General features: G+C 39.0%; 1 protein-coding gene across 2 annotated transcripts in view; it reads right to left on the bottom strand.

Moving 5' to 3' along the window:
• aff2 (AF4/FMR2 family, member 2) overlaps positions 1-16,279 on the bottom strand; it is a 197,982-nt gene that overhangs the window by 29,830 nt on the left and 151,873 nt on the right. For both annotated transcript variants that reach the window (XM_044127371.1, XM_044127373.1), the window contains exon 11: positions 2,315-2,432. In XM_044127371.1, the coding sequence (XP_043983306.1) occupies positions 2,315-2,432 (118 nt within the window). The remainder of the gene's footprint in view (positions 1-2,314; positions 2,433-16,279) is intronic.

Raw genomic sequence — 16,279 nt, 5'->3', positions numbered from 1 at the left:
GTTTTATAGGCATAAGCCTATAAAAGCAGGCAGCGTCGAGCCATTAATATAATGTGATAACTAATGGCATGACTCGCTCCTCTGCAGTTGGGATCTTTATGGCTTTCGGAGCAGCGCCGCGGGACGAGGCGGCTTAGCAACCGTCCGGGTCGGAGCGAAGCAAACAGCCGGTGGATCAGGGAGAATAAAAATCTAAAGTCCAACTTGCTCTTCAAGATGTAAACTAAATTTTGGACGCTTGACTTGTATTCTTATTTATGGGGGGATAGTTCTGCCTGTTGATCAGGGAACGCAACTTTTCCACCTGAATCTGCACAGCAGCTCATGTGTTCATCTACCTGTGAGAATATGAGTGGCAACTTTTTATTTTCTATTAGTTTCTCATAGATTGCCTCAATTACCTTAAATTGGTAGCATATGAGTAGCAGTAGACAATAAAAAAAAAAAACAACAGCCGCCTGCAAACAAAGAAGATTAAATAAAAGTTCTGCCTTATTTTTGCTCCTTTTTCTAACTTCCTGTTGCAGATAGCTGTGCTGTAGTGATATCACTGTCAAATTTGCACTACAGCAAATACTTCACTGTTGGTTTTTTTAAAAATATGTTTACAACCCCACCCAACAATAATCTTTTAGAACATTTGTTCTTTAATTACTGAAGAGAAAAAAACTAATTAAGTTAGAAATGTTTCTCTTTGCTCATGTAAGAACCTTCAATTCAACTGTACTTAAACATTTTACATTTACTGTCAGTATGCCAACACAAACGGTTCATGTTGGTTGTTTACATATAATAATCTTTATCATTCAGACCATTTTGGATTCTAAACACTTATTTGAGAATGTAATGTTATAAATACCATTTTATTGTTGCAAACTAATAAGCACTGAGACCACAAGTTTTAGTTTATTATGGATTTTCTCTAATCCACTTTTAATACAGACTCAAATCTATAAATTTTAATAAATGCTCGTCAACAAGTTGCGGAGAAATCATCCGCTTTTTTTGCCAACAGTATGCATCCTATGTAGTTTTACCAATTCACTTTTTTATTACTCAAAATTTCCTGTGCAAATCATACACAATAATATTATAATAATACACTCTGCAAACACTTACACTGTTGTGTTTGCTGTTTTTTTTGATAAGGACCCAAATGAAAGAGACATAATGCAGTTTGAGATTTAAAAATGGCAGAAACGTAAAGAAAGACATGAGGAGCATCGACATGAGAACCAAGGGAAGAGTAACCGTAGAAACCAAGGAGCTTGTCTTTAAGCGTTTGGAGATCTGATGAGTAACATGGAAAACATGGAAAACAGGTGCAATCAACAGAAAGCAGAGCAGCTGGGGACAATCTGGGCAGAGAACTGAGATGATGAATAATGGGCACAAGAGAAACTGAATGGAAACAATGAGGATCTAACTAATCCAAGTTAAATGACTTCAGAGACTAAACCTAAATACACAGAGCAGAATACCTAAACATTCAATATCATGGGATGAACCAATATGGAGAGACACTGATAAAATAATTAAAATGCAAACACAAGAGAGAACCAAAACTCAGAGAGAAGTCGACTATAACCCATTCTTCATAAATCTGACTGAATATTTGAAATTTTATGGCTACTGGGACACACTTTAAAGGAGCAGTATCACATGTTTTCCAGACACATAGTGCCATTTCATAGCACAACCAAGTAACTGTTACCCTGGTTGCACTAAGACACAGATATAAATATGCTACATATACTAAGTATAACTTAAAAGAAATATTACTTTGTGATTTAACGCCTTGAAATTGGGCCTCTGTCTCTTTAAGAAGCTCCTCCTCTTTCTGGAACTCCTCTTTCAGGAAGTCATCACAACATGGCTCCTCTAGTAACCATTTCACAACGTTTTTTACCAGCGTTGCTCTGAGAAGTAGCTGGTATGATGAGCTCAGCAGACGCTCATTTCCAATAGGTGTTTGCTAATTGCTGCTGGCTAGTCTGCAGGAGCTCAGTGGGGGAGTTGCAAAGGCTTGGAAATTGCAGCTCCAAAAAGGAGCTGCGTCTCAAAAGTGGTGCTGGGTACCCCCCAGAACCCTGGGCATTTTGCACACCTTAATGGTTGCCATAGAGATGAAAGGATTTCTCAAACATGCATAAAAAAAATAAAAATAAAAAAAATAAAATCAAGGCAGCAATCCATGTATGTTTTTGATCAAGGGATAACATTATAACATGATATAAAGCGCAAAAAAGTCAATCTGACATGATACTGCCCCTTTAAGATTTCACTGTAAATGTGAGCCTATGTCATACTTTACCTCTGGACTGTTTGTACGGGAAGCCTGGTTGTACTCGCTGTCACTGGAGCTGCTTTCCGACTCGTCTGTGTCAGACTCGGAGCTGCTCTCTGATTCGCTGCTGCTCCCCGAAGCACCGCTACAGAACAGGAAAGGAAGGAGGGGAAAAAAATTAAAAGGACGACAACATGTCACAAAGGCAACACACCAAAACCGTTGTAACAAGACGGCGACGAGGCACGCTGATGGACACCGCCGCTGGTAATGAGGTGCGTGTCAGAAAAGCTCTAGAACAAAGTTTCAGACTGCTAAAATGAATCGTGGGAAAGTTTCAAAGTGCTTGACGGCTAGAATGAATCCAAAGATGGAAAATGGTTCAGTTTTTCAGCTTAGGTTCTCTTTTTGTTGTGTGCATGTTTACTGATTCCAACTATTCAAAGTAAAGTTCCTTTTCCATTAGACTTAAAAAAAAAAAAAGAAGTCTGTTTAAAACATAAAGATCTCATTAAAGTAGCCAACATGTTTTCTTTACTGCTGTGAAATAAAACCCGGCTGTCTTCTTTCATTCATCCTGCCAGTGAATTACAGTCTGTATACCAAAGGCTCTTAAGTCACATCTGTGAGAAATATGCTGCATCACATGTACCAGCAACACTAATATCTAAGATAAGAACATGACAACTTTATGATGAAGCCTTCCTGCAGGGGTATTCACTTTACATCCAAACTTTACAGTGCGCAGGCATTATTTTTTAGGAGCTCCACATGACTAACTGCGCCATATTGTAAAGCCATTTTATCCTCAGGCTGTGAAAACAAAACAAATCCATCAGAGAGCGAGAGATAGCAGGAACATTAAGAGAAGCCAAATCAAACGTCCTCATACGTTTCTAGGAAAAGAATGTAATTTTGTGCTTGGCAACATAAAATGTCCTGGAAGGCAACAGAATAATCTCATTATACCATCAAGAGAGGAATATTATTGTTAGTCTGCTATAAAAAGAAGATTTTACCAGCATGAAAGCAATTTTTTTCTCACATACACACACAAAAAACACACACCTTCCCTCCCACCAGCTACGTGAATCTCAACATCAGTTCAGACTTTATGAAACATTTTTTTAAAGCCAGAAAAGACCTGGAAGAGAGTAGTATAATGATCCAATTGTATCAGAGGGGCAGGGAGTAAAGAATGGGAATAGGCTTAAACATGATGTATTGGAAGGTTGGATATTGGTTTGAATCAATCTGAAATCAGCTGTAGTTGCTTCTAAATCTAAAACTAAAGTCAGTTGAATGAACCTTCAACTGAGGAGGAAAGTCAAGTTGAGTCCATACAGCGAATGGAAACTCAATGTGCTTAAAAGGAAATAATACACAGATTAAAAAAACAAATAAAACCAGTCCAAATAAGCTTGATAGTGATGTTACGTGATGAGCCGAGGCTTCGAGGCGTGTGTCGAGTAATGGAGGGGGCGTTTCCGTGAAGCGCGTATCGAGGCTTGCTTCATTTAGGGGAGGAGCCGAAAACGATGACGTCCGAAGCCTCGCTGCCCGGTTGTACCACGTGACTGCTTCGGGAAATGGCTCAGATTTTGTCGCGCGGTTTGACAGCTTTATAAACCCCACAGGCTCCATTCAAAATGTGGGTTGTTGTAGGCGAGTTGCGGTCAGTTGAGAGAGTGGATAGAGTTTTGATAGTTTGGATAGCAGAGTTTGGATAATGGTTATTTAGTTTGAGACAGTTAGTTTGATGTTTGGAGAGTTTAGGAGAGAGATAGATAGATAAGAGATTTAGGAGCACAAAGACAGGATAGGAGTAGGATGGAGCCAGTAAGGTGAACTGAACATTTGCAGATGCATTAGGTTTGCTTATGAGGAACTGTATTTTTCACTGTTTCTTATTTTCTGTAAAGGTGAGGTGTTTATTGTGCACCAAGGAGTTGGGGTACAATAATAACACCTCATCCATGCTAAGACACCACCGTGCCTTGCATGAGAATAGGGAGGAAACTGGAGCTTCACCCAGCCAAGGTATTTCATTACTATACTATATACTATACTATAATCATCGGTCACTGTACCCCAATCTGTACAAACTTGCACTTATTTATTTGTGCACCCCGGCATTATCTGTGCCTTGTGAGCGTGTCTTTTCAAAGGCTGGAGAAGTAGTGTCAAAAAAGAGAAATCGTTTGAAACCTAAAACTGTGGAGAAATTGTTGTTTCTTAATAAAAATGAATGAAATCATCCAAGTTACACAAGCATTAGCCTATTCACTACCCCCTCCCTAGTTCCACAAGCACTTTCACTGTCCTCTGCCTGATTAAGCTCATGCCATTTTTCTAGAGTCACAGAAAAACATTATTACACAACATGCCATATCACATGACACTACTATTTTGGGAATAATTACACACAGAGAATACATTCAAACAATATTTTATTGTTCAAACAATATTTTATTGTACACATATGTACACCTTTTGTGAAGTCATTCCCAAGACCCATAATAGAGAAAAATTCAATGCATCACATGTGTTAAGATACAGCGGGCTGTGATTGTACACCTGGCCAGTAGGTGGTGTCGTGTGCACATGAAGCCTCAAGAAATGAACCCTTTCTCGAACCAATTGGCTCAAGTGGTTCAATGCCTCATGAGGCTTCATCTCACCATCACTAAAGCTTGATAAAACAGCCCTGTTTTAAAGCAAGGTACTGGACAACGCTAAACGGGACCGTGATGACGTCATGTCCTGTTGTGGTTCATTAGAAGACGGGCTGAGCAGAGTTTGTTTAAAAGGTTTTATAATCTCCAGTGCCCTCTATTGGACCGTTTCAGTCAAGAAAGCGGGCCTAAAAGAGGAAAAGACAAGCGGCAAGGACAAGCAACGCGAACCCGCGGCTTCCGGCCGCTTCGAGGACGGAAGCCTACGTCAGCGCCGCGCCCCAGAGTTTCTTTAGCCGCAGTCTTAGCTCAGCGACGCAGCTAGATGTCACGGTCGGACAACGGAGAAGCGACGGGGTTGTCTTGTCAGCCCTCATTTCCCGAAACCGCGGGAAATGAGGGCTGTAAAGCGCAGTACGACTCCGGGACAGCGCACAGCATAAAGAACTGACGCGGGGTCCACTTGACCCGTTAATAACAAATTTAAAAAAATAAATACAATTTACTTGTCATGGAGTTAGAGCAATGAAAGAATGAACAATGAATGAACAATAAAATCCAGCAGTTTTGATAGTGAGTCCGAAGTGGAAAATAAAGACACCAGATGAGCTAGGCTAATCAGAGTAGATGTGTTACAGGTGTGACAGGAAGTAGGAAAACTGAGGGGGAGGGGCTAATTAACACAGAGGGAGATGAACTAAGAGTCACAAAGGAACGACAAACCAAGGGGAAGAGACTGACGCAGACCAAAGAGAAAGCAACTCAAATACTCAAAGGACAGAATATGAAAATAAACAAAAATTAAAATGAATGAAGTAACATGGCATCATGAGCCCAGAGAAATGAGCTGAATAGAGATTTAATGAACACAAATACTGGAGCTTAAAAAGCCTGTCTGGAATAAACTCTAATATAGCGGTTGGATAATTTAAAGCTTTAAAAACAATCAGCAGTATTTGAGAATGAATACTCTGTTTTGGAAGCCATTGTGTAGAGATTTTATAATGAGAGAGAGTCTTAGGATAAATATAAAAAAACAACAGGAAAAAAAAACAAACACATTTTCTTACAAGAAAAACAAACAATCCATGTTTAACTTACAATTACATTAAGAAATTGTCATAAATTCTCTATAACCTCACAGTTTTATTATAGTTTTATTTTAATAATTTCCACATGAGCCACATATTTCAGGGAGTCATTGCTTGGACTGATTGATTTTTTAAAAATCTTGATCAACAGACACATTCAGTAAATTAGAAAATTATTAAAATGTCAATTTATTTCAGGAATTATATCAATGTGTCAAAGAAATTTCCTTTAATTCCACACAAATGGATGTTAGAAATACTTTATTTCTGCTAATTATGATGACTTTCTGCTACCAGCCAATGGAAACACAGTATTTCTAACTAGAATATGAAGAGTGTTTAATGGCTGCTTAAAGGTTACTTTCAAAAGGTGGTTTTAGTGTGACAAACAAGACTCAATCTGATGTTAATTCTGACTTACTAAATATTACTTTACCAGGATTTGAGCTCTTAACGTAAGAGGTGTTGTGACAAAGTTGCAAATAACCCTACATATAGACATTGGCAGGGGGAAAAAAAGGATTTAAGATCAGCTTTTTCAGCAGCCAGTCGTGTTTTTATTGCATTTCAAAAAGAGCCGGTGATCAAAGACGGCAAAGTCCTTGCTGCTAATCCACAAAATGTTTAGCGAGTGATAAAGGGTCTAATAAAAGCTCTATTAACACACATAAACACGGCACTCCCAGCCTGTTGGGTTGCGTTACCCTCTGTGGCGTTTCGCCCGCCCTTGTGTTCATCCATCCCTCCGCGCCGCCTTAAATGGCCTCCTGGAGGCGACCTGCTCGTCCCGACCCTGACAACACACACACACACACACACACACGCACGCACACACACATTCACACACGCGCGCGCGCGGCGTGCCTGCAATTATGTGTAGCTCTCTTTGTGTGAGAGCGCACGTTATTTCAGTTCAAGGCTGCCATCACAGCAGGCACCAATCTGTGTGAGCAGTGAAGCAGCAAATCCATCAACTGTTCCTCCGGCAACACACACACACACACACACACGCTCAGAGTGACGGATACTGTATGAATGCAGTGTGTGCGCTGTGTTTCTTCTATCATTACTCATCTATTCGCAGAAGCCCTTTCCCTCCATCTTTCAATTCCAATTAAATTTTCTCCTCACTTTGCTCTATTAATATTCCAACTGAAACAGCTACAAGTCAAAACCCAAGAGTACAAACGTGTGTGTGTGTGTATGTGTGTGGGGGGGGGGGCGTGTATGTGTCTGGTCACCTATGGCACCGAGTTCTGAGTTCGAAATGTGGAAAATTTTAAACTTTTAAAACTCAGACATTTTCTAAAAAAAGAAGGACATATCTGAGTTTCAAAAGTGGAACATTTTTCTGCTTTTGAAATGTAGAAATTTTTAGGAAAAAAAAGGGAAGTTATTGAGATTGATCTCAAAATGCTGGAGGATTTGATTTTCTAGCAAGTCTCTCAGATGTGCTAGAAAATCTTAAAAGAAAACTCAGAAAATGTCCTGGCTTTTTCTAGAAAGTTTCCGAGATCGGTCTCAAATTTGTGCTTTTTTTCTTGAAGCAAACTTTGGACTTTTCAAACTCAGAAAGTCCCTTTATTTCTAGAAATTTCTGAGATTGATTTCAAAATGGTGGATATTTACTCTACTTATCCCTGAATGCGGCGTCGTACTAAATCAAGGCTGACATCATAACAATGAAACAGAGAATACCTCAGATAATAAGGGATTATTTTATTGCACTGTTTGGCCGCAAACACAGATATTTACGCTGTAGCGAAGAAATGTGGGGATTTGTTGATTTTGAGGGAATTTCCAAGACTGCAGAATTCAAAACTCCAGGTTTGTGGATGATGAAACAATCCTTGTGTTTCCACACGATCTTTGGCCTGTATTCTGGGGGCTGATATGAACTCTTGATCGTTGGGATAAAAAGCTCTTCAAATCTTTTTCTTTTTTTTTTTTTTGAACATTCTTTATTTAAGATTATTATGAATCCAACACACATACATATGTATATTTATGCATGCACTTACATAAAGAAAAACAAAAACCAAACAAAAAAGAAAAAAAAACAAAAAAAACAAAAAAAAACAACAACAACAAAAAATAAAAAAAGGGGGGGGGGTCTCAGCAAACATTTAAGTCCATTTTGGCAATTGACATTTCTTTGAGAGGTTCTCATGGGCTCACATGAAAGAGAAATGTACAAATCCAGTGTCTTTCATTAAAAGAGAGAGACATATCAAGGGGACTAGCAGCTTTTTATAACACTTAGCATCTTTATCAGAGTGGCCATCCAAAGTGGGAAATAGCTGGGGTCCAAACACTCAGAAAAATTTCCATTTTTAAGTGAAGTTTTGCTGTTATCTTTTCCATTATGTACACATTCTTCAATCTTTCTTGCCATTGTTGAAGAGTGGGAGGCAAAAGCTTGAGCCAAGACAAAGTTATAATTTTTCTTGCTACTAGTAGCAGAATCTGTAGTAACTGGACTTCCTTTTTCCCAATATAGTCTCCTGGGGTCAAACCCAGTATATATTGCAGTGGGTTCAGTGGTAACGTGAACTTGAGTATTTTTTGAATTTCTGTCTGAACCCCCTGCCAGAATGGAATCAGTATTGGGCAGTCCCAAAAAATGTGAGTGTGATCCCCAATCTGATTACAAAAGCTCTTCAAATCTTTTGAAGAAAAAATTTGGTGAGCTTAATTAAAAACAATGTGACGAGTTTTCCAACTAAGAGCAAGGAAACATCTGAACCTGGCTTTAGGTAAGTTATCAAAGTCATGTAAATGACATTAACTAGATAAAAACATCACTAAGTACAAAATATTCAACTGAAACCAAAACTCTACACAGACATTTGAATTTCACAAGATCACAGAATTATTATTACGCTGGTATATATTCTGTACTTATCCATCCATCCATCCATCCATTTTCTTTACACCCTTCTTCCCTAATGGGGTCGGGAGGGTTGCTGGTTTCTATCTCCAGCTGCGTCCCGGGCGAGAGGCGGGGTTCACCCTGGACAGGTCGCCAGTCTGTCGCAGATTCTGTACTTATACTGCCTCAATATGTCTTCATAAAATTATCTTTCTTTCCTAAACAACAAGACATCTCTACATTATCCTCCCGTTTATACTTTTGAAGAATCGCCCAGATTTGTCGAGATCCAAAATTCTGCTCCTGATATTTAGTCTTTTGGGTTTTTTTGATGAGGTAACACAAGAAAGCAGTTTCGTCTCACAAATACATCCAGAGGATGTGGGTTAAATTCAATGAAATTTGATCTGAATTCATGTCAGAGAATGAAAAGAAAATGGCGTTGAATTTTTTTGTTGAGTGTATGGAAATATTGGCATTCGACTTTATTTAAGAGGATTTTTTGTTATTGTTTTTTAATCAGGCACTCGGTAGCTGCATACGACGACATACGATTGTTCTTTCTCACAACTTCCACATGAAAGAGTAGGAAGGAAGCATCTCGGTACCAAGGTTTGTGTTTATCTACCAGGTTACTGTTTCTGCCTGAAATTTTGGTGCAGGGATTTAGCTTTATTAAAAACACTGAAAGCTATTAAGAAAGACCTGGGGCGATGGATGGACATTGGCTTGGATCTTAGCTCTAGAGTGGAGATAATTAAAATAAATATTTTACCACGACTGTTATACCTGTTTCAGTCCCTGCCACTGATTATCCCGCAAAAACAATTTGTAGAATGGGACAGATGGATTTCAAGGTTTATATGGAGCGGCAAGAAACCCAGGGTTAGATATAAAACACTTCAGCTCCCAAAAGATAAAGGAGGCCTGGGTTTACCAGCCCTGAAAGAATATTTCTGGGCCGCACAAATTAGACCCCTGGTATGTTGGTGCAATGATGACTATGTTTCAAAATGGAAAAATATGGAAATAAGTAGAGAAGACATAGAAGTAAAAAATTTAATAGCATATAAAACACTCTTAGGCAAACTAAGCAATAAGCTAGATTCAATAACTAAAACTACAATTGAAATATGGAACACAGTGATTGATAATTACAATTTAGAGAAAGAAACAAAGAGTTTGAGCTGGTTTGCTTGGGACCCGAGGTTTAAACCAGGTATTTATGATACAGGTTTCAAACAATGGGCAGATAAAGGTGCCACAGCAATGTGTACATTGACTGAAAAGGGCAATCTGTTGAGCTTTAATAGCCTAAAGGGAAAATATGGACTGGAGGATCAAGACCAGTATAGATATCTGCAAATAAAAGATTATTATGAGAAAGAGATAAAAACCGATGTAAGTGAAATAATAGAGATATTTCATAAGGCCTATAAGGGGAATAAATTGCGGGTTATTTCAGCACTATACCAGGGACTGATGGCATCATGCCATGTAGATTTTACGTTTTTCCTAACCTTTCAAAATTACTTTTGTTTTCATTTTTATGCAAGTTTGTAATTTGCTTAAGTTGTTTTAATGCAGCAATGATGGAACAATTCTACTCAGAAGACCAGAGTTGGGAATGAGGGTTAGGGTTAGGGAGGGTTAAAATGGGAGGACGAATTGAAGGAGCACATAAGCGAGGAGGAATGGTTTAAAATTTGTAAAATGCAGTGTACGGCCACCTGCTCCCGTGTGTGGAGGGAATTTAATTGGAAAAACATGATTAGATTTTTTATAACACCAAAGATCAAGTCCGGGATGGTATCCAGTTCACAGCCATGCTGGAGACTCTGTGGCCAGACTGATGTAGGCCACACACACATATTCTGGTCTTGTCCAAAGCTAACCACATACTGGCATAATGTTAGCCTTATCTTGAAAAACATATTGGGATACGGAATACCCAGATCATGTAAAACACTCTACCTGGGATGCCTCACACACGATGTAATTCAAAAGGACGATGAATATCTGTTGAAAATATTACTTTCTGCATCAAGGAAAACCATCACAAAATTATGGTATAGACAAGACCCTCCTGCAGTGGAGCAGTGGCTGAGCATCGTGGAAGAGATCTTTGTGATGGAGAAAATCACACATAGACTAAGACTGCAGGAGGACAAGTTTGATGTTAAATGGGAAAAATGGAGCGACTACAGACGCAAGGAGAATGCCACTCTTGTACCCAGCTAAATATGGACACGGTTGACCAACATTGTGTATGAAGTTGAATGTATTGATGCCTCTCCACTGTATGTGTTCAAAAATGTTCAATAAAAAATAAGTATATAAAAAAAAAAACACTGAAAGCTATGACAGCAGCTGCTATAAAACACTCACTGACCGAAGAGCAAAACAATGAGCTGAAAGAGGAGCTTAGAGGAATGACTGTCCGCTGCTTCCTCAACATAAAGATTTCACGCAAGTCTGACAAACCTAAACATGATGCAGGCGTTTTAGAGACACTTTACCTGCTGGTCTGACAGGCTGCGTTCATATAAGACTGAAATCTGTCTTCCAGGCTTAATTACATTCACGTTTACTGATAACTAATTACTTTGTCAGGTCTCCACATACTCAGTCTTACGTGCGAAGGAGTATTAGGGTCACGCTAAAAAAAAAAAAAAAAAAGTATATAAAATTGCCAGGATAAACTCGAACGCCAAAAAAGTTATAATATTACAACTTTATTCTGGCAATACTACGACTTTATTCTCATAACATTACTATTTTGTTCTCATAATATTACCATTATCTCAGTTTTTTATTTTTACTTAGAATGACCTTAGTACTCAGTGGTACGTAAAGCACAACATCCAGGGGTATTATGGGATATCAGTAACAGGAAGTTGTTACTAGAGCCTGAATGTCCATTCAGCTGGGAAATAATGCGCAGTTGTACACAATCATATTTTTTAATCTGTGCCAAATTTCAATACTTTTGCTCGACAACCAGTGTTTTTATTTATTTTTTTTTAAGAATAGTGCCAATTTGTGTGCCAACGATTACTCATTCCCATCTTATCGTCTGAGACATGATGAGCAAACTGTCGCGCTAAAATATGTGAAAAATGGCATTTTTATGGCCGGCAAACAGCTTGGTTATGCAACGATTTACTGGAGATGGCAGGCAGATGGTGGCAGCGGACACATCCTGGACGTCTCCGTCCCTCGCTGCCTTGAAAGGATCGTTTGATGTGTGGCTAAAGACAAGCTAAAGTTGTGTGTGTGTGTGTGTGTGTGTGCGTGTGTGTGTGTGTGTAAATCAGCGGGGCAGCTCTCTTTCTCTTTCTGAGCAGACTCATTAGGATTATTGATTCAAACCTAGAACAGCAGACTGTGCAGCACATCCACCATTAACCTTTGAGGGGGAAAAATGGGCTCCTTTTAAAAAGAGTTGATGCTGCTGTAAGTAACTTTTTCACATTTTATCGTGTTCAAAACCAGAAACTTCAGCGTGTTTCGCTGGGATCTTATGTGACAGTCTAACACATACACACACACACGCACACACACACACACACACGCCCACACACACAAAAAGCAGACTGGTATCTTTTCAAGCATTTTTTAAAATAAAAAAATCTGAGAAGTGTGGCATGCATTTATATTCAGCATCCCTATGTGTTTGGTAAAAGCACCTTCTGCTCAAATTAAAGTCGTCTGACGTGTCATACAGTTTGTTTACAAACTGGTTGTTAATGAATATTTTATTTTTAATTCAGGTGTGCTGAGACGAGGAAACATAAATCAGATGTGGCCATTTATGTAGAATTTTTGTGAATAATAAGATCTATCAACCTCGTTTTTTTTATGCAGTGATTTTCTTGAGATGGTCTGGAACTGAAATCCGTATTACATTTTGCATTTGGAAACATTAGAATTACTTTGGTGAATTTTAGACGCTCTAATCAATTTAAACTGGCAGTATTGTTGTTTTCCAGGCACGTTGAGCCATTTTGTAGCACAATCAATAACTACTTTACCTTCAGCTAAAATGCTGTACATATCAAATATGACTTTAAAGAAATTAGACTTCCTGATTTAACATCTTGAACTTGAGTCTCTGTCTCTTTAAGAAACTCCTGTTCTTTGTGAAACTCATTGGGACGCTGGACGTTTAAGACCAATAGTAAACACCGCTGATCTAAACTTCATGAAAGATCTGTAGAGTCCTGCAGTTCTTTCAGAAAGGGGCTGCATTAAAAAAAAACTTTCAGCAGTGTTCATCAACCGACCGCTTCAGCTCCAAATGTTTGACCATTTTAAAAACACGGAGGACGAGCAAAGATTCCAAGTGTTCAAGTCGTCACAGAGGATTTTTGAGTTGCTGTTGTGATTCATTTCATGTTTCCCTCTTGGCTGCTCGCCGTTTCTGGTTTCGTTTGGTTTTCCCTGTGGATACATTTACAGAGGAAATCCCAGGAAGCTGCTGACAAACTCCATCCTGCAGAGTAAAAAGTCAATATCTGAGATCCTCCTTTACGTAATCCGTTTATCTAGAAGGGGGAAAATGCCTAATGGCTTCAGATAACCTTTGTCATTTATTTTTTTATTTTTATCAGCTGTGGATTGATGTTGGAAACAAAGCGCTCCCCCTCTTGTGGGTTGATGAAATATCACCTCGGCCTTCTTCACTTATCGTCGGACTCGGCTATGAGAGGAGCTGAGGGGGCGAGACATAACGTTATCTTCACATGCATTATCCATTTCATTCAAAATATGAAATGTTTCTGCTTATTGACAAGAAAAAAAAAAAAACCTCTCCAAGAGCAGAAAAAGTATTCAAAGGTATTTCCTTATCGGCTTCCAGAACATAAAACCGATTTAACGTTTGAGTTTATGCGTCCTTCACTGATATGCTTTTCTTCTTGTATTTAAAAAAACAAAAAGACAGAGCAAAGAAATTGAGAGCGTGACGTATCCTCAGCTGAGTGCTCTCGGTGCCGTTTTCTTCTGGCAGCCTAAACAGTCTGCGTTGGAAGAGCAAGACAAAAGGAGTCCGAACGGGGCGCAAGGGAAAGCCTCACATCTGGACGGATCGTTCTCCTCCTCCCTCCCCAGGAATCGGCCGCCAGCCGTCAAATATGATTTAACGCCACGGCCGGCGCCAAATGAAGACGCACGGCCAGCTGGCGCCGACTGACGGAGCGACTCTCAACGGGTCGCTTCGGCTCAAGTTGAGACGTCTGTCCAGGAGGGAGCGAAGACTTGGTGGAGGTTTTTATAATTTCCAATACTGCTGCTGCACTCACTGAAACTTAAAACATGTGATGCGACACACAGAGGAACTATGAAAATAGTTCATCCCCTTATCTTTGCAATATGTATGAGAACGAGAAGTAAATTTCTGTCAAAAGTCTCAGAAATTTTGAGATTAATCCAAGAAATTTTCTAGAAAACTTGGAAATAGAGTTTATAAAGTCAAACATTTGCTAGAAAACCCCCCAAAAGTCTCAGAAATTATGAGATCAATCTCAGAATTTGGCAAAGAAGAAACTTCAGTTTACAATGTCTACTTTTGAAACTAAAAACTTTTTACGTTTTTTTTTTGGAGAAAAGAAAAACTGCCAAACCTACAGAATGAAGTTTATTTTTAGATGTTAAAACAATGTAAAGCAGATGATATATAGCCTATATTTGCCCACTTCCACTAACCATAGTCAGAGTTTGAAATGAACGTAAATGTCATGAAATGTTGAAATTTGATCTATTTTGAAACCCAACACCTCCAGCTCCCGCCTGTCTGGTTGTGCAGCTGGCCACTGTGTGCTGCTCCGCTTTCAATGAAGTAAAATAGAGACGACCCTCCGAGGTAGAGGAGTGAAAGAAAGCTGCCTGAGGAAGGTTAAGTTGGATTCATTTTTAGTTCAAGCTTGTAAAAGTGACCCTAATGTCAACATATGCATATGTTCTAGCAGCATCGTGTCTCTGTCTCATGTTAAGATTAGTTTGATGTCAGACATTTATATTGTGACACACAAAAAAAGAGAGAGATCTTGAAGATGGCAAATATCTTTTCACCGCACTGTAAATACAAATTTCTACATAAAAAACCCCCCAAAAAACATGGCGGCCCTTACTGAGACCCCAGAGGCTTCAGTCTATCTTTCAGCGCGTGCTGGTGTCAAGGTAGCAAGAGCAACACAGATAAGGCTTACAGTGCAGCCTTTGTCAGATACTCACGCTCCAGCAGAGGCTCTGTCTGTTTACCAGTGTGATAAGATCACAGGCAACAACAGGGGAAATGAAAGCCGTTAAAGGAAGAAAGAAAAAAGAAAGAAGGATTCTTTGGTTGATGCGTCCAGTGGGCCTCACAGGATCACTGACTCTGTTAGCTAGCTTAAACGGCTTAAATGGAGGGCAAACCTTTCCACAAGGGGATTCACATTTTACTGTCATCTTTTGTATTCAGATTACTCGTCAGTAAAGAATCCAACTTCAGTAATGTAACATTTTAACATTCAAATCCGTGATCATTTAACTTTGTATGTCTACTTCGATGTCTACTTTATGCTGTTTATAGTTGTTAGGGGGGAAATGATGACTGTTGAAGTGATTTAAATCCTTACATTTACACTTTCATTTTAAAGTAGGGCGAATTGGTAGTGTTTATAGTAAATGCAAGAGAATGTGCTTGTGATTTAATGATGAATTTTGTTAAAATGAGTGCATAAACTGGTTGGTTGACTGATCGTCACACAGAAATGAGTTTGCAATAAGAGCAGATAAGCTTTTTTAAGTCCCTAGAGGAATCTTGTTTTTTGTATTTTGTGTTTTTCAGGCACATAGTACATGTATATGTCACAAATAAGTAACTATGTTACTTCAGTTGTTATATAGGTACTATATATATCTAATATTTTAAAATAAATTTGATTTCCTAATTTAACGCCTTGAAATTGGGTATCCGTCTCTTTAAGAAGCTCATGCTCTTCCTGAAACTCTGTCTTCAGGAAGTCATGACAACATGGCTCCTCTATTAATACTTTAACAACGTTTTTACCAAAGTTTCACTGAGAAGCAGCTCCTATGATGAGCGCAGCTGATGCTCAGTTCCACCAGGTGTTTGCTAATTGCTGCTGGCTAGTCTGAAGGAGCTGAGTGGGGAAGTTTCAGAGGAAGGTTGCTCTGTGAAGCTCCTCCTCAGTCAAAGAGCTTCATCCTCAAAAGTGGAGCTAGGTGTTTTGCACAGCTGAATGGTTGCCATGGAGATTAAAGGATTTCTCTGATATGCATGAAAGAATCCATGCAACACTCCAAGCATGTTTCTGATGAGGGAATAACATTATAACATGATGTAAAG

Source organism: Gambusia affinis, linkage group LG09 (genome assembly GCF_019740435.1).
Source record: "Gambusia affinis linkage group LG09, SWU_Gaff_1.0, whole genome shotgun sequence".
Lineage (NCBI taxonomy): Eukaryota > Metazoa > Chordata > Actinopteri > Cyprinodontiformes > Poeciliidae > Gambusia > Gambusia affinis.
This window is presented reverse-complemented; position numbering and strand designations above follow the sequence as displayed.